The 25,445-nt window shown below is 42.7% G+C and overlaps 1 protein-coding gene across 2 annotated transcripts in view; it reads left to right on the top strand.

The window, feature by feature from the left end:
* The window catches only part of LOC102474736 (zinc finger protein 235), an 87,748-nt gene that overhangs the window by 17,160 nt on the left and 45,143 nt on the right, over positions 1 to 25,445 (top strand). The window contains exons 4-6 of one of the 2 annotated variants that reach the window (XM_006142056.3): positions 4,630 to 4,756; positions 7,127 to 7,222; positions 18,527 to 20,950. In XM_006142056.3, the coding sequence (XP_006142118.2) occupies positions 4,630 to 4,756; positions 7,127 to 7,222; positions 18,527 to 20,950 (2,647 nt within the window). Of the gene's footprint in view, positions 1 to 4,629; positions 4,757 to 7,126; positions 7,223 to 10,215; positions 10,310 to 18,526; positions 21,846 to 25,445 lie in introns of those variants that run through there. The other variant, XM_014582914.2, reaches the window with a different exon arrangement.

The raw sequence follows: 25,445 nt of genomic DNA, 5'->3' as shown, positions 1-25,445 counted from the left end.
ACATATAATCTCTACTCAGTAAACAACAATGTTGGGGGTCAGCTGGTGTTGCAGCAGTAAAATGCAGTGTTCTGTGAGGTAATCCCACATGGGAAGGTTCCTGGTTCAAGTCTGGGGATCTCCCTGAGCACACCAGACACACACTTGCCCAGGATCCAGGTCTAGCTGAGGTTGGGGGTGGATTACCACATTGGGACCCTGTTGGGAATGGGGTCTCTTTCTCTCTTCCTTGCATATGGAAGAAACAAATTTTTAAAAAAAGCAATTCTGAGAGAATTCTGATATTATTTATCCTTAGTGTTCTAAGGAGTTAAAACTGAAAAAAAAAAAAAATTTCCTGAGTGGTACTTTCAAGTACTTTATTATAAGAATACCTCAAATATGATTTTGTGTATCAAGATCAAGCTGAGGAGAGATCAGCAGTTAGCATAATGGCTATGTCGCTGGACTCCCACGTAGTCGATCACAGTTCGAGTCCCGGACCCGGTGGCTTAAACTCATGCCGGGCGCATGTGCATGCGTGCGCAAGATCCCGAGAGGAGAATGGAGGAGAAGGGATTGCAGCGTGGCCATCCCCCCGGGGGGTGATTTCTCGCTTTCTATCTCTCTGTCTCTGTCTGTCTGTCTGGTGAGCGCACATGCCCTATAGCAAAAACCTCTCCAAAAGAAAAAAAAAAAAGAGATCAAGCTGAGGGACCAGCAGTTGGTGTAATGGCTATGTCACTGGACTCCCATGTAGCCGACTGCATTTCGAGTCCCAGACCCGGTGGCTTAAACTCACACTGGGTGCGTGTGTGTGCATGCCCAAGATCTTGAGAGGAGAATGGAGGAGAAATGATTGCAGCGTGGCCATCCCTCCAGGGGGTGATTTCTCTCTTTCTGTCTCTCTGTCTGGCAAGCACATGCGCACCCTGTAGCAAAACCTCTAAAAAAAAAAAGAGCAGGCTGAGGGACTAGCAGATGGCATAATGGTTACATCCTAGACTCCCATGTAGTCTACTGCTGTTTGAGTCCTGTACCCAACAGCTTGAAAACTCACACTAGGCACATGTGCATGCTTACCCAAAATCCTGAGAAGAGAATGGAGGAGAAGAGATTGCGGCTTGGCCATCTCTCCTGGGGAGTGATTTCTTGCTTTCTGTCTGTCACTCCAACGAGCACACACATCCTATAACAAAAATATCTCTTAAAAAAAAAATCAGGCTGAAACTAAACTCAGGGAAAAAGTAGATGTTTTTATACAAGAGCTAGATTCTTTTTTCCCAGTATCTAAAACTTTATTTTCCCCCAGATTTTTGCCATAGGGCACGTGCACTCAACAGAGTGAGAAAGAAACAGAGAGATAGAGGCAAAGTGAGAAATCACCCCCCAAGGGGATCTGAAGCTTTTTAGGTGTTTGGATGTTTGTGTGTTCTGTGTGTTTTATTATTCGTGTATCAGGGGACTTAAAAGTTTATGAAAAAATGGGGAACCAGCAGTTAGCGTAATGGCTATGTCGCTGGACTCCCACGTAGTCAACCGTGGTTCGTGTCCCGGACCCGGTGGCTTAAAACTCACACCGAGCGCATGTGCGTGCCTGCCCAAGATCCCGAGAAGAGGATGGAGGAGAAGGGATTGTAGCGTGACCATCCCCTCTGGGGGGTGATTTCTCGCTTTCTGTCTCTATGTCTCTCTCTGTCTGTCTGGCGCCCTATAGTGAAAACCTCTCCAAAAAAAAAAAAAAAAAGTTTATGAAAAAATGGAATTCAATGGAATTTGATGCATGATTTTTTTTTGGTAATACATTGTTTCCATGAACTTTTTGAAGACCTTGCATATCAATTTATTTTATTAGCCTAATACAGGTACTTGTATTAAAATTTTTAGTCATTGAAGGACTTGCAGGCATTTTTCACCTGTCACTTCATTCACAGCTCTGAATGACCAAAGGTAATCTTGGAATCATTTGCACTGTTACCGAGGTCTATATTTTTACAGGAAGACAAATGTCTGGCCAACTCCAAAGCTTTTTCCTTCTGGGTCCAGAATATCAGGCAGACTGTTTGGGTAGAAGGACACAGGAAAAAATCCAAACCAAACCAAAGCAGATTTTTTTTTTTTTTGAGAGGTTTTTACCATAGGGCGCATGCACTCGCCAGACAGACAGAAACAGAGAGATAGAAAGCGAGAAATCACCCCCCAGGGGGGATGGCCATGCCGCAATCCCCTCTCCTCCATTCTCCTCTCAGGATCTTGGGCACGCACACACACGCGCCTGGTGTGAGTTTAAGCTACCGGGTCCGGGACTTGAACCGCAGTCGACTATGTGGGAATCCAGCAACACAGCCATTACGCTAACTGCTGGTCCCCAAAGCAGAATTTTCTGTTCAGAGCTGAAGTTGTGATGAAATTAGTACATCATCCAGAACAAATGTAGTATCAAACAGGTCTTTGTATAAAAATTTTAAATCTTCCCACAGCAAAAAGTTACATGACAACAACAAAGCAGAATGAAAAACATTTATAATGTACATGGAAGAAAAGACTTCGGTGTCCCTAAAATCAATATTATCAGAAAACAAAGACTAGAGATGAATAACAAATATTTGAAAAGAGAATTATCTTTATTACTAATTGACTTTGTGGGAATTTTTAAAAATAACTGGTTTTTACTTCCTAAATTTACTTCAAAGATTGTCAAAGATTTAAAAAAAAAAATCATGTGCAGCCGTGGCTGTTATAGGATATACACTTTCTTGGAGGAAGACTAAGTCGGAAAAGTCTTTTTTTGGGAGAAACACTAGTCATGATGATTTCAAAACTTTAAAGGTCATTGTTCTTCAACATTGCTGTTTCTACCATTTGGTATTTATTTTAATGAGGTGTAATCAAGAATCCCAGATATAAAAGGACTTGTTTGTGGGCCAGCAGGTGGCATGGTGGTTGAGAGCACAGGAGTCCCACATGGTCGACCATAATTCGTGTCCTGGCAGCTTGCTTTCCCTCTCTCTCTCTCTCTCTGCCCCTCTGTCCCTCTCTGGTCAAATTAAAATAAATAAATGAAATTAAATAAAATAATTATTTTTTATAAATAGGACTTGTTCGCAGCATTGCTTGTTAGTCATCTGAAAACTTAAGTGTGCTTTAACTAAGGTTCATGTAGAGAAACCTCCTGAACATGCTGGGTGTGTGTCATGTCCATGCTCTGGGGCTGGCTGGAGCCCGAGGTGGCCCGTGATGTGAAAACTCTGTTGGGGTGACTCTCTATCTCTTTATCTCACTCATGGAAGAAAGAAAGAAGTGTTTAGAAAAAGACAGAGCTAACATTTACTGGGGACTTAACTGCGCTAGGCACTGCTCCTCCATGCTTTCCGTATCCTCACTCACTTTATTACCTTCGTACCCGATGACCTGCATACAAATGAGAGGAGAAGAAACCTGTCCTTCTAGCACAGGGCAGAACATCCAGACGTAAACACAGGCAGTCAGGCTCCCGACCTGTGCCTGTAACTGCCAACACCATAAACACTGCCGGCCCTACACATGGCAGAGAAGGAAGCCGTGAGGGTGGCTGGAAGCCTGTAAGGGATGAGCATATGTCAAAGAGGGAAAACAGGTGCCGTCAGGCACTGTCAGATCTAAAGTTTTTCTACGGCAAATGTCATTATTATGTTATTGCCAGAGAGTGCACGTACTCACCAAAGAAAGATAGAGACACGGAGAAAGCCCTCACCCCCGCCACGGGGTGTGGTCACGCTGCAATCCCTTCTCTGTTTATCCATCCTGCAAGGATTTGGGGCACCCATGCACACATGCCTGGCATGTTTTTCAAAGCCATCAGGGCCAGGATTTGAATTGTGGTCAACCATGTGGAATCCGGCTGCTTTACCTATGAGGTTATGGGCCAGCCATAATGGCATTAATTAAATTTTAAATAGTAGTACCCCAGGATGTAGTAGAGTTCCAGGAAATTACCTATAGGAGTGCTACCAAGTGGCAGCAATTTTGTTTTTCTTTTCTTTTTTTTTTTTTCCCCCATAGGGTGCATGCACTTGCCAGAAAATTCTGAGAGAGACAGTGAGAGAGAAAGTAAGAAATCACTCCCCGTGGGGAATAACCATGCTGCAGTCCCTTCTCCTCCATTGTCCTGGGATTTTGGGCGTGCATTGTACATGCCTGGTGTGATTTTTCAAGCTGCCAGATCTGGGACTCAAGCAATGGTCAGGCACTTGGAGTCTACCAAACCACCTGCTGGCCCCCCAGATGGCAACAATTTAAAATGCAAGGATTGGGGCTGGCAGGTGGCATGGTGATTGAGGTGTTGGACTCCTACATAGCTGACCACAGTTCAAGTCCTGGTCCTGGTGGCTTGCTTTCTCATTCCCCCATTTTCTCTATCTGCCTTTCTTGGTTCAAAATAGAAGAATAATGATAATAAATTAAAAATAAATAAATCTCTAAAAAAATAAAATGCAAAAATTTATTTTCTTACAGCCCTTTCTGTGGATGGAGTTAGGAGTATAGGACACAAAAAGAAGGCAGCTATTAAATTTGACTCAAGTCTTAGAATCCAGAGCAGCTTCCCATTCGTTACATTTCCTCAGTGCTGCTCTTCCCCCATGAGCCATCCATGTGTGCTTGGTGTTGTAGGAGATGGTGACCTTCAGGGATGTGGCTGTGGTCTTCACCGAGGAGGAGCTGGGGCTGCTGGACTCTGCCCAGAGGACGCTGTACCGAGATGTGATGCTAGAGAACTTCCAGAACCTGCTCTCAGTGGGTGAGGATACCTGTCCTCTCGAACTCAATGGTAGTCTCATGGGGGCATCTTTGTGTGCTCAGTTGTTTGAAGCTCTGGGCCTCCAGAGCTGAAATTGTTCTCTGAGCTAGGCTACCTGAGAGCCCTAATAATCTCTGTGCAACATGGATAAGGCGTTTCTGATGGTTTTCTCCAGGCAGAAATCTGTCTTTGCACTGTAAGTGGGCAAATCATAGTCCTGTTCCATTGGTGCGTCATAAAATCCATTTAGTAAGTTGCTCCGGCTTTTTTGTTACAGGGTGCCAGTAAGTGCTTATTCATTTGATTTCTTTGAGGTATTTTTTTCTTTAATAACATATTTGTAAATAATTTCAAGCTCACAGAAAATTTGCAAAAGTGAAAGAGTAAGAGTGCCCATATATGGGGCTAGCTGGTGATGTGGAAGTTGAGGAAGCTGGATCCCACATGGCCAACTGCATGGTTTGAGTCCTGAACCCAGTGGCTTGAAGGGCAAATCAGGAGTGTGCGCATGCCTAAAATCCTAAGAGAATGGAGGAGAAGGAACTGTGTCATGGCCACAATGGCCATGAGGGGTGATTTCTCACTTTCGTTTTATGTATTTATCTCCAGTGAGCGTATGCACCCTATAACAAAAATAAAAAATAAAAAAGAATACCCATGGGGCCCAGCAGGTGGTGTGGTGTTTAAGGGCTGGACTCTCACATGGCTGACTCTGGTTCAAGTCCCGGACCTAGTGGCTTGCTTTCTCATTTTCCCTTTCTCTTTCTTGCTCTGTCCTTCTCTCATCAAAATAAAATAAATAAAGTTCAATAAAATAATTTTTTTAAAAAGTTTAAAAACCACCCATATAGCTTTTACTTTCTGTTCCCATATAGTATAATTTAACCACATTTGTTTTATCATTTATGCCCATGTTCTTTCTCTCTCCATATGTATTTATGTATATATGAATACATTTATATTGGGTCATCTAGAAAGTCGTGATGCAATTTTGCATAGGAAAATAGTCATGACTTTCTTGATAACTTAATATTTTATTCTGAACCATCTGAGAACAATTTATATATGCCATAGCCCTTTCTTTCTAAATACTTCAGTACATACACAAAATTTGGGTGTCCACAAGTCCACCCTCACGTTAGACACCAATTGCAAGTTCAGGGGTCCCCAATACTTCTCTCAGGCTTGATAATTCACTAGAGGGACTCACAGAAATGGCTGAAAGCCATTATCCTCATAGTTACAGTTTATTATCAGGAAAAGGAAACTTGTTAAAGTCGGCTAAAAGAAGTGGAAGAGTCTAGGACTGTTCCAGGCTTGAAGCTTCCACTCGTCCTCTCCCAGTGGAGTCACGGACAGCATTAACTTTTCTCAGCAATGATGTATGACAAAACACCTGAAGCATTGGCAACCAGGAGCATTACCCAAGCTTTGGTGTCCAGAGCTTTTATTGGCGTTCAGTCAAGTAGATATGGTTGACCACCTGTCTAGTCCCTCCAGAAGTTAAACTGATAACACAGGGCTCAAAACCCCACCATAAATGACACTGTGTAACTCTCTGGCATGGACCCAGGGAAACCATAGGTACTTCTATTAGGTAGGACATTCCAAGGACTCAGAGATTACTTCCTAGGAGCTTAGGGCAAAGGCCAGACTTCTCTCTGGACAGATTAATCCTTTACTACAGTCTGTTTTGTAGATACAGATAAATATGCTTCATTTTTTTTTCCCCAGATTTTTGCCATAGAGTACATGTGCTCACTAGAGAGAAACAGAGACAGAGAGAGGGAAAGTGAGAAATACCATTCAGGGGAGATGGCCATGCCACAGTCTTCTCTCCATTCTCTGCTCTGGATTTTGGGCATCTACTCACACGTGTTCAGCATGGATTTCAAGCTGCTGGGTCTAGGATTCAAACTGGTTGGCCATGTGAGATCCGCATGCCACCATGCCACCTTCTGGCCCCATATGCTTCCTTTTTAAAGAGGAACACAGCAGGGCCAGCAGGTGGCATGGTGGTCACTGGACTCCCACATGGCCGACCACAGTTCTAGTCCTGGACCCGGCAGCTTGCTTTCTCACTTTCCCTCTTTCTCTTGCTCTCACTCTTACTCTGTCCCTCTCTGGTCAAATTAAAATAAGTAAATAAATAAATAAAGTTAAGTTAAAAATAATTCTTAGAAAAGAAAAAGGAACACAGGAAGAATTTATCAGAAAAGTAGGAAGTTAGTTTCCGATAGCGGGTGGGAAGTAATAGGGTGGAAGGCCTGTGGGAAAGCACCACACTTTTCTGAGAAGACCTTTTTGTCTACTTTGGACACATCGGGTATTATCAAACTTCAACGTGCGCTCTCCTTGCCTCTTTGGTAGACCATCAGCCCTTCAAACCAGACCTAATATCCCAGTTGGAGAGAGAAGAAGAACTTTTGATGGTGGAGACAGAAACGCAGAGGGCTGGGTGTTCAGGTAAGAACTGTATCACACAGCAGGCAGAGTGCCCCTTTGGGATATGAGATGGACCAGGGCACTCTAGACTCCCTAGTGGTACCCCATCAGATACCTGAAGCGTGTAAAGTACTTAAAGTGACCTAGTAGGTGCTGAGGTGTTGGTCCTCGCCCCCACCAGCTATCAACACTTACCTGCTCTTGTCTTTGCTTGTTCAGTCCCTTCCAGCTACACGGCCTCATGGCTGCCCATCAGTCCTGTCTTTTGTACTTTCATGTCAGGTTTCTTTTTCGTTTTCATTTTATTTATTGTAATTATTACTAGTTTTTCATTTGACCAGAAAGAAAGAGAGAGAAAGTGAGAAAGAAAGCCGCCAAGTCTGGGACTTGAACCACAGTTGGCCATGTGGGAGTCCAGCTCTTTAACCACTACACCACCTGCCGGCCCCCTTGTCAGGTTTCTTGACCTTGTTTCACTGCCTTAAGTGAATGAATTGGTTAATAGGTGCCTGCTCTTTGCTGTCTTCGATTCACCTTGAGACAGCTAATAGATAAACAGCAAGTTAGTGTAAGTCAAGGATACTCCAGAAGGCCATCTGCTGAATGCCTGGCCTGTTTAGCCGTGCCTCGGTAATCACAGAGAGGTAGCCATTATTTCTAGCTGACTGGGTATCAAAAATGCCAACATTACAATTGGTCTTTCTTGTGCAGCAGCTTCAGGTGAGACACTGTATGTGTGTGCATATGTGTTGATTTTAGAAGGGTCTTGCCTGCAGAATAGCTAGGACTACAGCTAGGACTACAAGCCAGGCCTGCCTCTTTCAGACAGGACCTCACTATGCTGCCCACATTGCTGCAAGCTTGCCATCCTTCTACTTAGCTTCCTGAGTAGCTGGGTTTGCAGAAGTTTGCCACTGCACCCTGCTTTTTTAGGGTGGGCTGGGAAAGTAAGACATTCTTGTATTCATATGCCCAACTTCTTCTCTTTCCATTCTGTCCTCTTCTCTCACCCTCCCATCTTCTAATGCCTAAGCAGTCTTTTTGTTAAACTCTTTTTTAAAAAAAAATTATTTGGGGCCAGAAGATGATGATGGTGAAGACGCTGGACTCCCACATGGCCAACTGCAGTTTGAGTTCCAGACCTGGTGACCTGCTTTCTCACTTTGCCTCTCTCTCCCTCTCTCTCTCTCTCTCATGAACACATGTACCCTATAGCAAATGAATAATAATAAATAAAATAAAATAAAATAAATGATTATTTTAATTTGTTACCGGGTACAAATGCTCACCAGGAAGAGAGAGAAAGTGAGAAAGCAAGCTACAAGGTCCGGGACTCGAACCACATTCAACCACATGGGAGTCCAGTGCCCCAACCACCATGCCACTTGTCAACCCACTAAGGAGTCTCTTGATGGAGATAGTCTTTAGAATTTTCAAGTTGAACATATATGTGAGTCTGAACATTTCAGTATGTTTCTTGAGGCCTCAGGACTCTAAAATCAAAAGCTACTGTCACAACTGTATAGCTAAGGATGTCATGGGTAGGAAAAAAGGCAATAGAACATTTCAAAACAAATGAATTCTCTTCCATTTATCTATCTTTCTCTATTTCTTCCTTTCTTCCTTTTGCCATAGGGAGCATGTGCTCAGAGAGAGACAGAAAGAGGGGAAGTGAGAAATCACTCACAGGGAAAATGGCCATGCCACCGTCTCCTCCCCTCCATTTTCCTCTCAGGATTTTGATCATGCACATACACACACACACCCCCTGTGTGATCTTCAAGCTGCTGAGTCCAGGGACTCAAACCAGGGACTTGAACCCACATGACTGGCCGTGTGGGAATGCAGCTCCTTAACCACCACACCACCTGCTGGCCCCACATTCTCATTTTTAACACACTAATTTTCCTCTTCCACCTGATTCCTTTGGAAAAACCCCTCCCAGTGTTAGATTATAGCCCTTTTCTTTTATCATGCAAAATTACCTCATATATGGGAATAACAGACTTTATTTAGCCATTTCCCAAATGATGAGCATTAGCTTATTTGTTTTTCCCTTTAAAAAAAAAAACTACTACAGGGGTGAGGAGATGGTGTAATGGTTATATTGATGGACTCCTACCTAGTCAACTGTGGTTTGAGTCCTGGACCCTGTGGCTCATGCTGGGTGCACATGCCTATGTGCCCAAAATCCAAAGAGGAGAATGAAGGAGAAGGGTTGCATAGGTACTTCTATTAGGTAGGACATTCCAAGGACTCAGAGATTACTTCCTAGGAGCTTAGGGCAAAGGCCAGACTTCTCTCTGGACAGATTAATCCTTTACTACAGTCTGTTTTGTAGATACAGATAAATATGCTTCATTTTTTTTTCCCCAGATTTTTGCCATAGAGTACATGTGCTCACTAGAGAGAAACAGAGACAGAGAGAGGGAAAGTGAGAAATACCATTCAGGGGAGATGGCCATGCCACAGTCTTCTCTCCATTCTCTGCTCTGGATTTTGGGCATGTACTCACACGTGTTCAGCATGGATTTCAAGCTGCTGGGTCTAGGATTCAAACTGGTTGGCCATGTGAGATCCGCATGCCACCATGCCACCTTCTGGCCCCATATGCTTCCTTTTTAAAGAGGAACACAGCAGGGCCAGCAGGTGGCATGGTGGTCACTGGACTCCCACATGGCCGACCACAGTTCTAGTCCTGGACCCGGCAGCTTGCTTTCTCACTTTCCCTCTTTCTCTTGCTCTCACTCTTACTCTGTCCCTCTCTGGTCAAATTAAAATAAGTAAATAAATAAATAAAGTTAAGTTAAAAATAATTCTTAGAAAAGAAAAAGGAACACAGGAAGAATTTATCAGAAAAGTAGGAAGTTAGTTTCCGATAGCGGGTGGGAAGTAATAGGGTGGAAGGCCTGTGGGAAAGCACCACACTTTTCTGAGAAGACCTTTTTGTCTACTTTGGACACATCGGGTATTATCAAACTTCAACGTGCGCTCTCCTTGCCTCTTTGGTAGACCATCAGCCCTTCAAACCAGACCTAATATCCCAGTTGGAGAGAGAAGAAGAACTTTTGATGGTGGAGACAGAAACGCAGAGGGCTGGGTGTTCAGGTAAGAACTGTATCACACAGCAGGCAGAGTGCCCCTTTGGGATATGAGATGGACCAGGGCACTCTAGACTCCCTAGTGGTACCCCATCAGATACCTGAAGCGTGTAAAGTACTTAAAGTGACCTAGTAGGTGCTGAGGTGTTGGTCCTCGCCCCCACCAGCTATCAACACTTACCTGCTCTTGTCTTTGCTTGTTCAGTCCCTTCCAGCTACACGGCCTCATGGCTGCCCATCAGTCCTGTCTTTTGTACTTTCATGTCAGGTTTCTTTTTCGTTTTCATTTTATTTATTGTAATTATTACTAGTTTTTCATTTGACCAGAAAGAAAGAGAGAGAAAGTGAGAAAGAAAGCCGCCAAGTCTGGGACTTGAACCACAGTTGGCCATGTGGGAGTCCAGCTCTTTAACCACTACACCACCTGCCGGCCCCCTTGTCAGGTTTCTTGACCTTGTTTCACTGCCTTAAGTGAATGAATTGGTTAATAGGTGCCTGCTCTTTGCTGTCTTCGATTCACCTTGAGACAGCTAATAGATAAACAGCAAGTTAGTGTAAGTCAAGGATACTCCAGAAGGCCATCTGCTGAATGCCTGGCCTGTTTAGCCGTGCCTCGGTAATCACAGAGAGGTAGCCATTATTTCTAGCTGACTGGGTATCAAAAATGCCAACATTACAATTGGTCTTTCTTGTGCAGCAGCTTCAGGTGAGACACTGTATGTGTGTGCATATGTGTTGATTTTAGAAGGGTCTTGCCTGCAGAATAGCTAGGACTACAGCTAGGACTACAAGCCAGGCCTGCCTCTTTCAGACAGGACCTCACTATGCTGCCCACATTGCTGCAAGCTTGCCATCCTTCTACTTAGCTTCCTGAGTAGCTGGGTTTGCAGAAGTTTGCCACTGCACCCTGCTTTTTTAGGGTGGGCTGGGAAAGTAAGACATTCTTGTATTCATATGCCCAACTTCTTCTCTTTCCATTCTGTCCTCTTCTCTCACCCTCCCATCTTCTAATGCCTAAGCAGTCTTTTTGTTAAACTCTTTTTTAAAAAAAAATTATTTGGGGCCAGAAGATGATGATGGTGAAGACGCTGGACTCCCACATGGCCAACTGCAGTTTGAGTTCCAGACCTGGTGACCTGCTTTCTCACTTTGCCTCTCTCTCCCTCTCTCTCTCTCTCTCATGAACACATGTACCCTATAGCAAATGAATAATAATAAATAAAATAAAATAAAATAAATGATTATTTTAATTTGTTACCGGGTACAAATGCTCACCAGGAAGAGAGAGAAAGTGAGAAAGCAAGCTACAAGGTCCGGGACTCGAACCACATTCAACCACATGGGAGTCCAGTGCCCCAACCACCATGCCACTTGTCAACCCACTAAGGAGTCTCTTGATGGAGATAGTCTTTAGAATTTTCAAGTTGAACATATATGTGAGTCTGAACATTTCAGTATGTTTCTTGAGGCCTCAGGACTCTAAAATCAAAAGCTACTGTCACAACTGTATAGCTAAGGATGTCATGGGTAGGAAAAAAGGCAATAGAACATTTCAAAACAAATGAATTCTCTTCCATTTATCTATCTTTCTCTATTTCTTCCTTTCTTCCTTTTGCCATAGGGAGCATGTGCTCAGAGAGAGACAGAAAGAGGGGAAGTGAGAAATCACTCACAGGGAAAATGGCCATGCCACCGTCTCCTCCCCTCCATTTTCCTCTCAGGATTTTGATCATGCACATACACACACACACCCCCTGTGTGATCTTCAAGCTGCTGAGTCCAGGGACTCAAACCAGGGACTTGAACCCACATGACTGGCCGTGTGGGAATGCAGCTCCTTAACCACCACACCACCTGCTGGCCCCACATTCTCATTTTTAACACACTAATTTTCCTCTTCCACCTGATTCCTTTGGAAAAACCCCTCCCAGTGTTAGATTATAGCCCTTTTCTTTTATCATGCAAAATTACCTCATATATGGGAATAACAGACTTTATTTAGCCATTTCCCAAATGATGAGCATTAGCTTATTTGTTTTTCCCTTTAAAAAAAAAAACTACTACAGGGGTGAGGAGATGGTGTAATGGTTATATTGATGGACTCCTACCTAGTCAACTGTGGTTTGAGTCCTGGACCCTGTGGCTCATGCTGGGTGCACATGCCTATGTGCCCAAAATCCAAAGAGGAGAATGAAGGAGAAGGGTTGCAGTGTGGCCATACTCCCTGAGGGGTGAATTCTCACTTTCCGTCTCTCTCTCTCTCTCTCTGGGGAGTGCATGTGCCCTATAGCAAAAATCTCTCTCTAAAAGAACAAAAGCAAAAACTAAATAAATACCAACAAATATAGACAGTACAGCCATAAAACCCCCAATTCAAATGTCCTTGGGTACTGCTGAATTTAATTCTGTGTAGTAAATTACCTGCCGGCTCAGAGATTCAGACTAAACCACTTCTTACCGAGCTTTAACTTTGCGATTCTAACCAAAATGAACACAATTACTTCCCATTGGCTTTTCTGCAACCTACAAGAGCTGACTTGATCCACTTGGATGAAGAATATTTTTAAAATGAGAATTCTTACAGCTATCTCTTGTTAGGTCCCCTCTAGAAGAAATAACTCTATTTGCATGTACACGAGGAAAGAAAAAAAAAGGCATCAAAATAATAGCTTCCAGGCTATTCATTTCCTTGCAAGTTGTTCCAGGTTGCAGTCTCTCCAGCCCTTCCACATTCAGCACCTACATCCCTGCTTGCCAAATTCCCTTTTCCCATGCCAGGCCAGGAATATTCAGGGTGAGAAAAACAGGAATAATGAACAGCGACACCCTTCACTCTCTATCCCCTGTTCAATTACAGGATATGTCATTTCGTCTTTATTCCCTACAGCGTAGCCATTAAATAAACAACACTTAATGAAGATTTTTAGACCATTTTCAAACCATCATTTTCATTAAGACCAAAGGTGTAATTTTCTTGTCACAATCCACTAAATTGACTTCAACCTCATTAAATTGTTCCCTGCCATTAGTGTTCTCTTGCTACTATAGACCAGATGTTCCAAATTTCAATGTCCAACCTATTCTGTAATCTGTTTCCAAAGGAACAGCCATTACATTTTGTCTTCTACTTGAAAATGATAGGGAAAATAATTTTACTTATAGTAAACAGCTTACTGTTTGCCATATCTGAAGTCAACTTGTCAATCTACATAAGTGAGCAAAAGCTGTTTTCATGGAATTGAATTGTTAATTCTGTCAGAGGTGCAGAGTAAGCAACTTGTGCCTGAAGGGCAGAGACCTCAGCCCTTGCTGAGATGAAGCATCGTGGTCCCAGGGGCTCCAAGAGAGGATCCTTCACCAGCACTACACCATAACACCCCAGTTACAGTTAATGTAATTCAAAACTCCCAACAGGAGTAGAAACAGAAGCTCCTGCTCCATGGTGCTGGGAAGGCATCTCTACACTGGAGAAAACTTCCTTGTTCTATAAACCAGAGGCTTCAGGACTTTTAAAGAAATATATAACAAATTGTTTTTGTTTTCCTCTTCAGTGTCATCTCCAGTTATACCGAAACCAACTATATCATTAATCAAATTCTTAACTTTTTTTCTTTCTCTTTCTTTTCTTTTTTCTTTTTTAGAGAGATTTTTGCTATAAGGTGTGTGTGCTCGCCAGAGAGCCAGAGAGACAGAAAGAAGGCACCCCCCAGGGGGGATGGCCATGCCACAATCCCTTCTCCTCCATTCTCCTCAGGATTTTGGGCATACATGCACATGTGGCCAGTGTGAGTTTTAAACCACCAGGTCTGGGACTCAACTATTTTAAGAGAGATTTTTGCTTTAGGGGACATGCACTCACCAGATAGACAGAGACATAAAGTGAGAAATAACCCCCCAGGCGGATGGCCACACTGTAATCCCTTTTCCTCTAGTTTGATCTCAGGATTTGGGGCATGCATGCATTTACACCCAGTGTGAGTTTAAAACTGGGTCTAAGACTCGAACTGCGGTCGACTATGTAGGAGTCCCTTGATGTAACCATTATGCCATCTACTGGTCCCTATTTTTCTTTTAATTGCCAGAGAGTGTGTGGGTTTGCCGTAGAGATAGAGAGAGACAGAGATAGAGAGAGGGAGAGGGAGAAAGCACTCCCCCATGGGGTGTGAGCACACTGTAATCCTTTTCCCTCTATTTCTTCATCCCATCAGGACTTTGCTCATGTATGCACATGTTCCTGGCACATTTTTCAAGCCACTGGAACCAGGATTCAAACCGTGGTCATCCATGTGGGCTCTGGCTCTATATGCACAGTATTTAACAGCTATACTATGGGGCCAGCCCTTAGCTAAGCTTTTCAGGAGATTTAGCAAGTTCGATTTTCTCCTGAATTTTCTTTGACAAGTTTTACTAGAAAGTAGCAACTTTCTTTCTCAGTGAGTATAACATACTGTCTTTGGCAATATGTCACCCTAAATCCACAAAATCCACCCCTCTCACCAGAGGTACATGTGAATGTTCTTGTTAGCAAATCCTTGTAGCCTAAGTTTTCTTTCTGAAGGGGTACAAAACGTATCTGTTCTCATTCCTTATTTATATTCATATCTACTGCCAAGGTGCTTAGAAACTCCAAGGCAGAAATAAAGTCATAGCCTGAGACTTTGGATCTCCCAGGAGTGGTCTTCTGAGATTTTTGCATCTATCAACTACTACAGAGAAGTTTCTGTGATTCTACCAGAGAAACCAGAGCAACTTGGGTGCATGCGTGTGTACACGTGTACCCTCCTACACACACACACACACACACACACACCCGCACACACACACTCCAAATACCACAGTTCATCTTATTGTGATGACTCTTCTGGTACCACCATTGGACACATTTAGGAAATCCAGCAGAGGGAATTTTTTTTTAAAAAGAATTATTTATTTAACTTTATTCACTATTATTATTTTCTTTCATTTGACCAGAGAGAGACAGAGGGAGAAAGAAAGTGAAAGTGAAAAATCAAGCTGCCAGGTCCAGGAATTGAATGATGGTTGGCCCTGTGGGAGTCCAGGACTCTAACCATCATGCCACCTGTTGGCCCCAGCAGAGAGACTTTTAATGTTGAAGTTTCCTTAGCTCTATAGCATTGCTCCGTCTTTTATAAATGCCATGAGTCTACAGGTAGATCAGATTCCTCCAGCATCATGTTTAAAAGTCTCAGAAATCATTTCTTCTGCTCTGATCGTCTCCGTTTCACGTTGAATGTCACTGCCAACAGTGAAAAAGACGAACAGCGTAGAAGTTGGTATTTTTCTCTTTTTTAAAGAATTTATTTAACTTTATTTATTCATTCATTCATTTTTAGTTTGACCAGAGAGACACACACAGACAGAGAGAAAGAAGGTGAGAAAGCAAGCCATCAGGTCCAGGACTTGAACCATGGTCAGCCATGTGGGAGCACCTGATAATGATTTTCTAACTTGTGATTCTTCTAGATAGAGTTGCTTGTATTTTTCCAAATCTACGTTATTAGACCCTTGAGAAGCTCTTACTTTGAAGAGTTCAGATTTTGGATCTTTAATTCTGAGCTCCATCTGATTTACTGAAGCATAATTATTCTCTTTCAGCTGCTCTAAATTTTCTTGAGATGTTGCTTGTACCTTATGTTGTAACATATTAGATTGAATATCCATTTCAAATTGGCTGGGTTTTAAATCTCCTTGGAAACTAACGTCTTCATTTTCATATTCATTTAACTTCTTTCTTGTCATTTCCAAGAGTTTCTTAACTCTAGTTATCTCTTTCTCTAATTTACCATTTTTCTTGATTTCTTGATCCAAAATATATTCCAGAGATTGTTTTAAGTCAGTAATTTCTTTAACTGTTTCTTTTCATACTCAGATGTCTTCTTTTCTTCTCTTTCTCCTCTAATCTCACTTCATTTCCAAATGCAGCAATCTTTGATGTTCCAACAAATCTATTTTTAAATTACATGTATATTTAAACACTTATTTTCTAATAATATTTAGAAGGCTTTTTTTTTAATGAGAGAAAGAGCACAATAGAATGATTCATATATTTGGCAGTCTAGCCATGTCATGATCCTCCTACCCTAGCCTCCCATTCAGCTAGGACCATCGGCTTATCCCACCTATTTTAGATTGGCCCAAGAACATAACCCAGGACTCCCAGGTGGCCCAGCCATCATGCAGCAGTGCCCCTTACTTGCCTGTGGCCAACCTCGATGACTTTTGTTTTTTAAATTTTGCTATAGGTTGTATGCACTTGCCAGAGAGAGACAGAGAAAGAAGGAAAGTGAGAAAGCACTCCCCAGAGGGATGACGACACTACAGTCCCTTCTCCATTCTCTCTGCTCCAGATTTTGGGCATGCACACACATGCACCTGGGCTGTTTTTCATTCCACCAAGTCCAGGACTCAAACCACAATGTTGACCATGTGGAATCCAGCCTCCTTAACCAATACACCACCTGGCTGGCCCCTGGATGACTTTCTTGATAATCAGCACTGATAGTGCAGGCCTGTTTTCACCTTTTCTAACACCTCAAATTCTCTATTTAAAGAAATTTTGCAGTGAAGTGATGCAAGGCAAAGTCAGTGTTCATCAACTTTTGCTCATACCTGATGAGTTGCCTCAAAGGACACCTACCAGTGTCATGAAATAGCTGTGCTTACTCCCTCAACCTGGTTTTATCTGATGTTCTTTGAGTTGAATCTTGTTTTCATGTTTCAAATTCTGATCTGCAATGTGACTCTTGGTAATTGTAAAGTATCTCTTGAAAAGAGTTAAAACTGATACTGGCTTACAGTGACTTCGAACAGCTTATTATTGTTGGGGCCAGTAGATGGCATAATGGTTATGCCACTGGACTCCTACATAGTCGACCATGGTTCAAGTCCTGGACGCAGCTCTTAAAACTCACTCTGGGTGTGTGTGCCTGCATGCCCAAGATCCCAAGAGGAGAATAGAGGAGAAGGGATTACAGCCTGGCTATCCCCCATGAGGGGGTGGGTGGTGGTAATGTTTTCTCACTTTCTGTGTCTGTTTCTCTGCTGAGTACACGTGCCCTATAGCAAAAACCTCTCTTTTTTAAAAACAAAAACAAAAAAAAAACAAACAAAAAAACAACTTATTCTCATGAAGATAAATAGCTCATTAGAGACAGGCTATAGATGCCGCAAGCATAGATTAAAGGTCTATTTAACCTTCTGTTTACCTTCTTCAGTACAGCATTTAACACACTATAAAAACAAATGTTTTTACATTACCATGCTGGTGTGCCAGAGAACAAAGAAGTTTTTATGAGCCCAGAAACCATTTGTCTGTGCAACTGTGTTCTTTCCAATTTGAGACTATCTCCTCCTCTTTTCTCTTTTGGTTCTCCAGGCAACCCATGATAAACCCATGATGACATGTTTATGGTTTACTAGGCCTCTGGAACAGGGTCACTACATTTGATGTCAGGTTGGGCTGAAAAGCCCTGATTTTTTAAAGTTTGCTTATTTATAATAGAGAAAAAGACTGTCTAATTGATTATTTTTTTGGAGAGGTTTTCACTATAGGGTGCATGCGCTCGCCAGACAGACAGAGAGAGACATAGAGACAGAAAGCGAGAAATCACCCCCCAGGGGGGATGATCATGCCACAATCCCTTCTCCTCCATTCTCCTCTTGGGATCTTGGGCACACATGCACACGCACCCGGTGTGAGTTTTAAGCCACCGGGTCTGGGATGCAAACCGTGGTCGATTACGTGGGAGTCCAGCGACATAGCCATTACGCTAACTGCTGGTTCCTGACTGATTGATTTTTGACAGCGTCTCACTATGTTGAGATCCTCTTGCCCAGCCACCCAGCTAGCTAGGACTACAGATGCATGTCAGCACACCCAGCATGTTTTAGGTTGGGCCAGGAACTGAACCTGGGCCTCCTTATGGTCTCAACCTCTAAGCAGAAGTATCTTAGTAGTATGAGCCACTATAGCTAACGCCAAAGTCCTGATTCTGAGGCATATGGGTAGCCTGAATTATATGTATTTTACTTATATACTTTGTGTAGCCAAAGAAGAAGCCTTTTCTAGGTATTCTTGATGGTAGTGACATGAAATTTCCTCTGGTTCATTCAAGTTTCATGTTATGACATAAATATAAAATCTTGAAATCTCTGAATAAAGCATTCACTTGTACATGTATTTGAATTCTCTCTATTTTTATAGGAAGCAAGAATCAACATAAGACAATGTGTATTAAAGAAGCAGAATTAAGCTGCCTTTCCTCCAAAGAGCTGTCCTCCTGGCAGTCCTGGCAAGAAGGTACAGGCGAGTTAACTAGGTATCAAGATTCCTTGGAAAATTTCCAAGGGAAGAATTTTCAGTTGCAAAAGCAAGATGATTCCTCCTGCCACGTTTGGACGGTATTACCAATTCAGATTTCTGAAGATGGGAAGTACATATCAACTCATATAAGAGATGATTCCAGTTATATAAAAAATCAAGAAGTTCCTTCCTGGAGGGCCCAGCATTCTTGGAGGAAAATGTATCTGACAGAGTCACATAATTGCCAATGTACATGTCAGCAAATTTCCACGAAAAATAATTTATGTAAATGTGACAACCTCAGATGGACCTCACATGACAATAATAACCTGGAAGTACACAGGAAAGAAAAAAGTTATAGCTGCCGTGACTGTGGAGAAGATATAATGACAGTATCGTTACATAATCAGGACTTAATTCAAACAAGACGGAAGCCCTACCTGTGTAATGAGTACGGAAAAGCCGTCAATGATGACATGAGCTCTGAAGTTCATCAACAGTTCCACTTAGAAGGGAAGCCCCATACATGCAGTCTGTGTGGAAAGGGCTCTAGTTACGATTCAGTTCTTCATGTTCATCAGAGTGTTCAGAGAGGAGATGATGGTACTATTGAGAGTTCACATCTGCAATCCCATCAGAAAGTAGGTACAAAAGAGAAACCATGCAAATGTGGTGAATATGGTGAGAACTTCAATCAGTACTCCCCTCTCGACACTTACAAGTTTATCCATGCAAGAGAGATGCCATACAGGTGCAACATTTTTGAGAAAGCCTTTGATCATAGCGTAGGTCTTAACAGTACTTTGAGGGTCCATATTGGGGAGGGATCCCATGAATATGAGAAGAATGAGAATATCTTTCATCAGAATTCATGCATTCAAGTCCATCAGAAAATCCACACAGAAGAGAAATTATACACAGGTGCAGAGTGTGGGAAGGGTTTCATCTGTAGTTCAAATCTTAATGTTCAGCATAGACTTTACATGGAAGAAAGTCCCTATAATTCTGAGGGAGGTGATAATAGCTTCAATCTGGCCTCACATTTTCAGGACCTTCAGATAGTCCACACTAAGGACCAACCATATAAACATTATTCATGTGGTAACAACTTCAATGAACATTCTTATCTTCACAGCCATCAGAAAATTCACATCGGAGAAACATCTTATAAGGAGTGTGGGAATGGCTTCACGTGGAGTTCAAAATCTAAAGATCTTCAGAGAGTCCACACTGGACAGAAACCATACAAATGCAATGCATGTGGTAAAGGCTTTACCCATAGGTCAGTTCTTAATGTTCACCAGAGAGTCCACACAGGAGAGAAACCTTATAAATGTGAGGAATGTGATAAGGGATTCAGTAGGAGTTCATACCTTCAAGCCCATCAGAGAGTCCACACAGGAGAGAAACCATACAAATGTGAGAAGTGCGGTAAGGGTTTCAGTAGGAATTCATACCTTCAAGGCCATCAGAGAGTCCATACTGGAGAGAAACCATACAAGTGTGAGGAGTGTGGAAAGGGCTTCAGTCGGAGTTCACACCTTCAAGGCCATCAGAGAGTCCACACGGGAGAAAAACCATTCAAATGTGAAGAATGTGGGAAGGGATTCAGCTGGAGTTTTAATCTTCAAATTCATCAGAGGGTTCACACAGGAGAAAAACCCTACAAATGTGGAGAATGTGGTAAAGGCTTCAGTAAAGCCTCAACTCTTCTGGCCCATCAGAGAGTCCACACAGGAGAGAAGCCATACCACTGTGAGGAGTGTGGTAAGAGCTTCAGTCAGAGATCGTATCTTCAAAGCCATCAGAGTGTCCACTCTGGAGAGAGACCATATATATGTGAAGTATGTGGAAAGGGCTTTAGTCAGAGAGCATATCTTCAGGGCCATCAGAGAGTCCACACTAGAGTGAAACCATATAAATGTGAAATGTGTGGGAAAGGCTTTAGTCAGAGTACACGTCTTGAAGCACATCGGAGGGTCCACACAGGAGGGAAACCATACAAATGTGAGGTGTGCACAAAGGGCTTCAGTGAGAATTCACGTCTTCAAGCACACCAGAGAATCCACATAGAAGGGAGACCCTATAAATGTGAACAGTGTGGTAAGGGCTTTAGTGGGTATTCGAGTCTTCAAGCCCATCACAGAGTCCACACCGGGGAGAAACCATACAAATGTGAGGTATGTGGAAAGGGCTTCAGTCAGAGATCAAACCTTCAAGCTCATCAGAGAGTCCACACAGGAGAGAAACCATACAAATGTGATGCATGTGGTAAGGGTTTCCGTTGGAGCTCAGGTCTTCTGATTCATCAAAGAGTCCATAGTGGTGATAAATTTTATACAAGTGAAGCGTACAGTAAAGATTATCCTTCATCAGAGAATCTACACAGAAATGAAGTTCTGTAAAATGTTCTTCTATTTTGAAGTCCTCTAATGGGAGCTAGAGTTCTTTTAGCACAAAAAGAAAATTTTAGTGAAAAAGTAATGTTTCTTCCCAACTTCAGCATTTATAATGGTCAGGAGAGCACATAACAGAGATATCTAATGAGAAGGGTTCTAGAACTTTAACATCAGTAATTGCACAGAAGTTAGGTCTTACAAGATATAAGAGTATGGTCATAAATTTAAGAAAAGTACAGTGATGAACATGCCTAAATTCGTGCTCACTAGAATGTAAGCTGGATGAGAGAAGGCTTTGTTCCTTGTTAAGTCTACAAAACCATGACATTTCATAGCTTAATGTAGGTTCTCAGTACTTTTTGACAAATGAGTAAAGGTATAATGTTGGAAATTTTTATTAAGCTTATTTCAAAAAGTGTTATTTAAAAATATTTTTGGAGAAGGAATCCTACAAGCAATCTTAATATAATCACTTCAAATAAATATTATTTGAAATATAGAACATCAAGCAATATTGTAGTCTGAAATAACACAAATGTGGTTGTAACCCTGTTGGAGTTGGCTCCCACCCTTTGTCTCATCCCAAGCAGGGTTTGCTGAACTTTTTAACATTTGGTCTCTTTCTATACCATCAGTTTAAGTTTTGCTGTGTGTGTGTGTGTGTGTGTGTGTACATGTGTGTGTGTGTACATGTGTGTGTGCTCTTTATGTGACAGTATGAACTGATGTTTCTGGTTAACCCTTCAGAAATGGAACACTTCATTTTACATCATTGAGTTTTTACTTCTGCCTTGTGTGGTAAGGCAGAGTTTTACAGTAATATCTGGAAATTGTCAGAAATGGTTCCTGATAATAAATGCTTTTTAACAAATGTCAAAGTTACAATACTTGGCTTTTTATTCTTGATATTTCCATCAAAGTCCACTTGATTTCTAAGTAATGTAGCCTTTATCTAATTCAAACCTCCTTAGACAGTCTGTGACAAGTTTGAAAGACTTTAATTTTGTCAAGTTCTCTGTCCTCAAACTTCTCCCACTCACACAAAGGGGGGAAAGTCTTGATTTTTTTTTCTTTTTTTTAAACATTTATTTAATTTATTATTATTATATTTTTAATTTGACCATAAAGAGACAGAAAGAGAGGGGGAAAGGGAAAAAGCAAGCCACTAGATTTAGGGCTTGAACTGTGGTCGGCCATGTGGGAGTCAGCACTTTTTTTTTTTTTAAGAGACATTTTTGCTATAGGGCTAGTGCATGTGCCAGAGAGAGACAGAGAGACAGAATGCAAGAAATCACCCCCCAGGGGGGATGGCCATGCCACAGTCCCTTCTTCATGCTATCTTGGGATTTGGGGCACATGCCCAGCATGAGTTTCAAGCTGCCGGCTCTGGGACTCGAACCACAATTGGCCATGTGGAAGTCCAGCAACATAACCATTACACCATCTTCTGGTCCCTGGAGTCCAGCACCTTTAACCACCACACCACCTGCTAGCCCCCAAGTCTTAAATTTTTCTATGTAATTTATCAGATGTGTTAATTTTTAGGATAGAATTATCATTTACTTGATAGTATCCATTTCAAAAACAGTGCATTTTGTTAGTGGGAGTGAAAAATGCAAGCTTGTCTAATATATAAAATATATACAAGTCATATATAAATGTATATACTTGGACTCAAACATGTACTTCATATGTAAAATGTCCATATCTACCTGTAAATCAAAGAATAAAAAATTATGATTGGGGACCAGCAGTTAGCATAATGGCTATGTCCCTGGACTCCTATGTAGTTGACCACGGTTCGAGTCCCAGACCCGGTGGCTTAAACTTAGGCCGGTCGCATGTGCGTGCGTGCCCAAGATCCCAAGAGGAGAATGGAGGAGAAGGGATTGCGGCATGGCCATTCCCCCTGGGGGATGATTTCTCACTTTTTGTCTCTCTGTCTCGTTCTTTCTGGAGAGCACACGCGCCCTATAGCAAAAACCTCTCCAAAAAAAAAAAAAAAATATATATATGTATATGTGTGTATATATATATATATGATTAAGCAGTTTTAACAGTGACAATTGTACAGTGACGTTATGTAATCATTTGTTTGTTTGTTTGTTTTTCAGTTTTTGCTAAGAGGTGCTCTGCAGAGAGCACTCTCCATGGGGAGTGGCCAGGTCACAATCCCTTCTCCATTTCTTTTTCCTTCTGGGACTTTGGACACACATACGCACATGCCCAACCTGTTTCTCTTTCTGTTTCTCTTTTCTTTTTGAGAGATTTTTGCTGTAGGGCATGTGCGCTCACCAGAGAGACAGAGAGACAAAAAGCAAGAAATCACCCACCAGAGGTGATGGCCACATAGCAACTCCTTCTCCTCCATTTTCCTCTGAGGATTTTGGGACTACACCCAGTGTGAGTTTCTATCTGTTGGGTCCAGGACTCGAACTGAGATTGACCACATGGGAGTCCAGCGTCTTAATCACTATACCGCCTGCTGGCTCTCCTAGAATCCTTTTCAGGCTCCTGGGTCTGGGACTCAATCTGCCAGTCAGTCAGGTGGGAGTCCAGTGCCTTTAACCACCATGGTACCCGCTAGCCACACAGCACTTTTATCTTCCTGTGAAATCCCTTTTGGTCTCAAAGCCTGTGCAGCCTACAATGTGCTAGTGCCTTTCAATAGTATAACTTGATGGGTCACTTTTTCTATCAGATTTCCCCATGCTGGATGAATAGGGTGGCCAAGGCACTGGCTAAACCTGGCTTCCAACATGCTGGTTCAAGTTGCACAGTATCATCAGAAATCCAGAATTCTAACCCATTTTTTTCCTGTCATGACTTCTAGGAAAGATCATGAGAGCTCACAGTGGCTTTACAAATTAGAGTGCTTTCAGTTCTAAGTTACAGAAAATTCAGAGTTTCTTAAACCAAAAATATTTCCTAGTTTACCTAAATTTAAAAATGCAGGGGCCAGCAGATGGTGTAATGTTTATGTAGCTGTACTCCCACCTAGTTGACTGTGATTCAAGTCCCGGACCCAGTGGCTTCAAACACACACCGGGTGTGTGTGTGCATACCCAAGATCCCAAGAGGAGAATGGAGGAGAAGGAAATGCAGTGTGGCCATCCCCCCAGGTGGTTATTTCTTGCTTCCTGGCTTTCTGTTGCTCCAGCGAGCACATGCACCCTATACCAAAAATCTCTCTTAAAAAAAAAATAAAGGGAACCAGCAGTTAGCGTAATGGCTATGTCGCTGGACTCCCACGTAGTCGACCGCGGTTCGTGTCCCGGACCCGGTGGCTTAAAACTCACGCCGGGCGCGTGTGCGTGCGTGCCCAAGATCCTGAGAGGAGAATGGAGGAGAAGAGATTGCGGCGTGACCATCCCCCCTGGGGGGTGATTTCTCGCTTTCTGTCTCTATGTCTCTCTCTGTCTGTCTGGCGAGCGCACGCGCCCTACAGTGAAAATCTCTCCAAAAAATAAAAATAAAAAATAAAAATAAATTTAAAAAATAAATAAATACAGATGGTAAGCCTTGGTTCTGGATCATGCAGGGGGCCTTTATAGCTTTTTTGTTTATATATAGCTTTCTAAAGAATGATTACACTATGGAATATTAGCCATAAGGAACAGTGAGACCCTGTCATTTGATACAAAGTGAATGAATATATTACTTTTCAAAAATTCCCTCATCTCTCTCCTTTTGTGTGAATTCTTGTCTTCAAATGGCTCACCAGGTGGCAGTAGCACCTGCTTTTTTGTCCGCAGCTGAGCAAAGAGCACTTCTGTCTCATTTCAGCGCTAAATAATTCTGGCTTCCCAAAGTGCATAGGATCTCTGAGCTCTCTGATGCCCACTCACGACCAAGACTAAACCAAAACAACAGAGGACACCTTGGTGCTCACAAACAGCCAGCTTGCTTCTAATGACAGTCAATAGCAGGCTACCCTGGGAAAAGGGAAGAACACTGTCCCGACCCGGGGGGACAGCCGAACGGGTTTCCTGAGTGAAGGAATGAGAGCCAGGGCAAGCAGCGTAGTGTTACAGCACGGAGACGACAGTGTCGTCTGTTTATTGTGGGCAGCACGGTACAGCACAGAGACGACGCGGTATCACAGCTCTTCAGGGTCGTCCGGAGACGATGTAGTGTTACAACTCTTCAGGGTCTCCCAGTTCGTCTGGAGACGATGCAGTGTCAGCTCTTCAGGATCTTCAGGGTCGTCTGGAGACTGCGCGGTGTTTCAGCTCTTCAGGTTCTTCAGTTGTCGTCTTCCTGGTTGTCGTCGTCTGGGTCGTCTGTGTCGTCTTCTCGGTCGTCTGTGTCGTCTGGCTACTGTGGGCCAGGCATCGTGGTTATATACACTCTGGTGGGTTGTAAACGGTGGGCCCTGATTGGTTGTTAACGGTGGGCCCTGATTGGTTGTTTATGGGGGG

This window comes from Tupaia chinensis, unplaced genomic scaffold (genome assembly GCF_000334495.1).
Source record: "Tupaia chinensis unplaced genomic scaffold, TupChi_1.0 Scaffold000067_1, whole genome shotgun sequence".
Lineage (NCBI taxonomy): Eukaryota > Metazoa > Chordata > Mammalia > Scandentia > Tupaiidae > Tupaia > Tupaia belangeri.
This window is presented reverse-complemented; position numbering and strand designations above follow the sequence as displayed.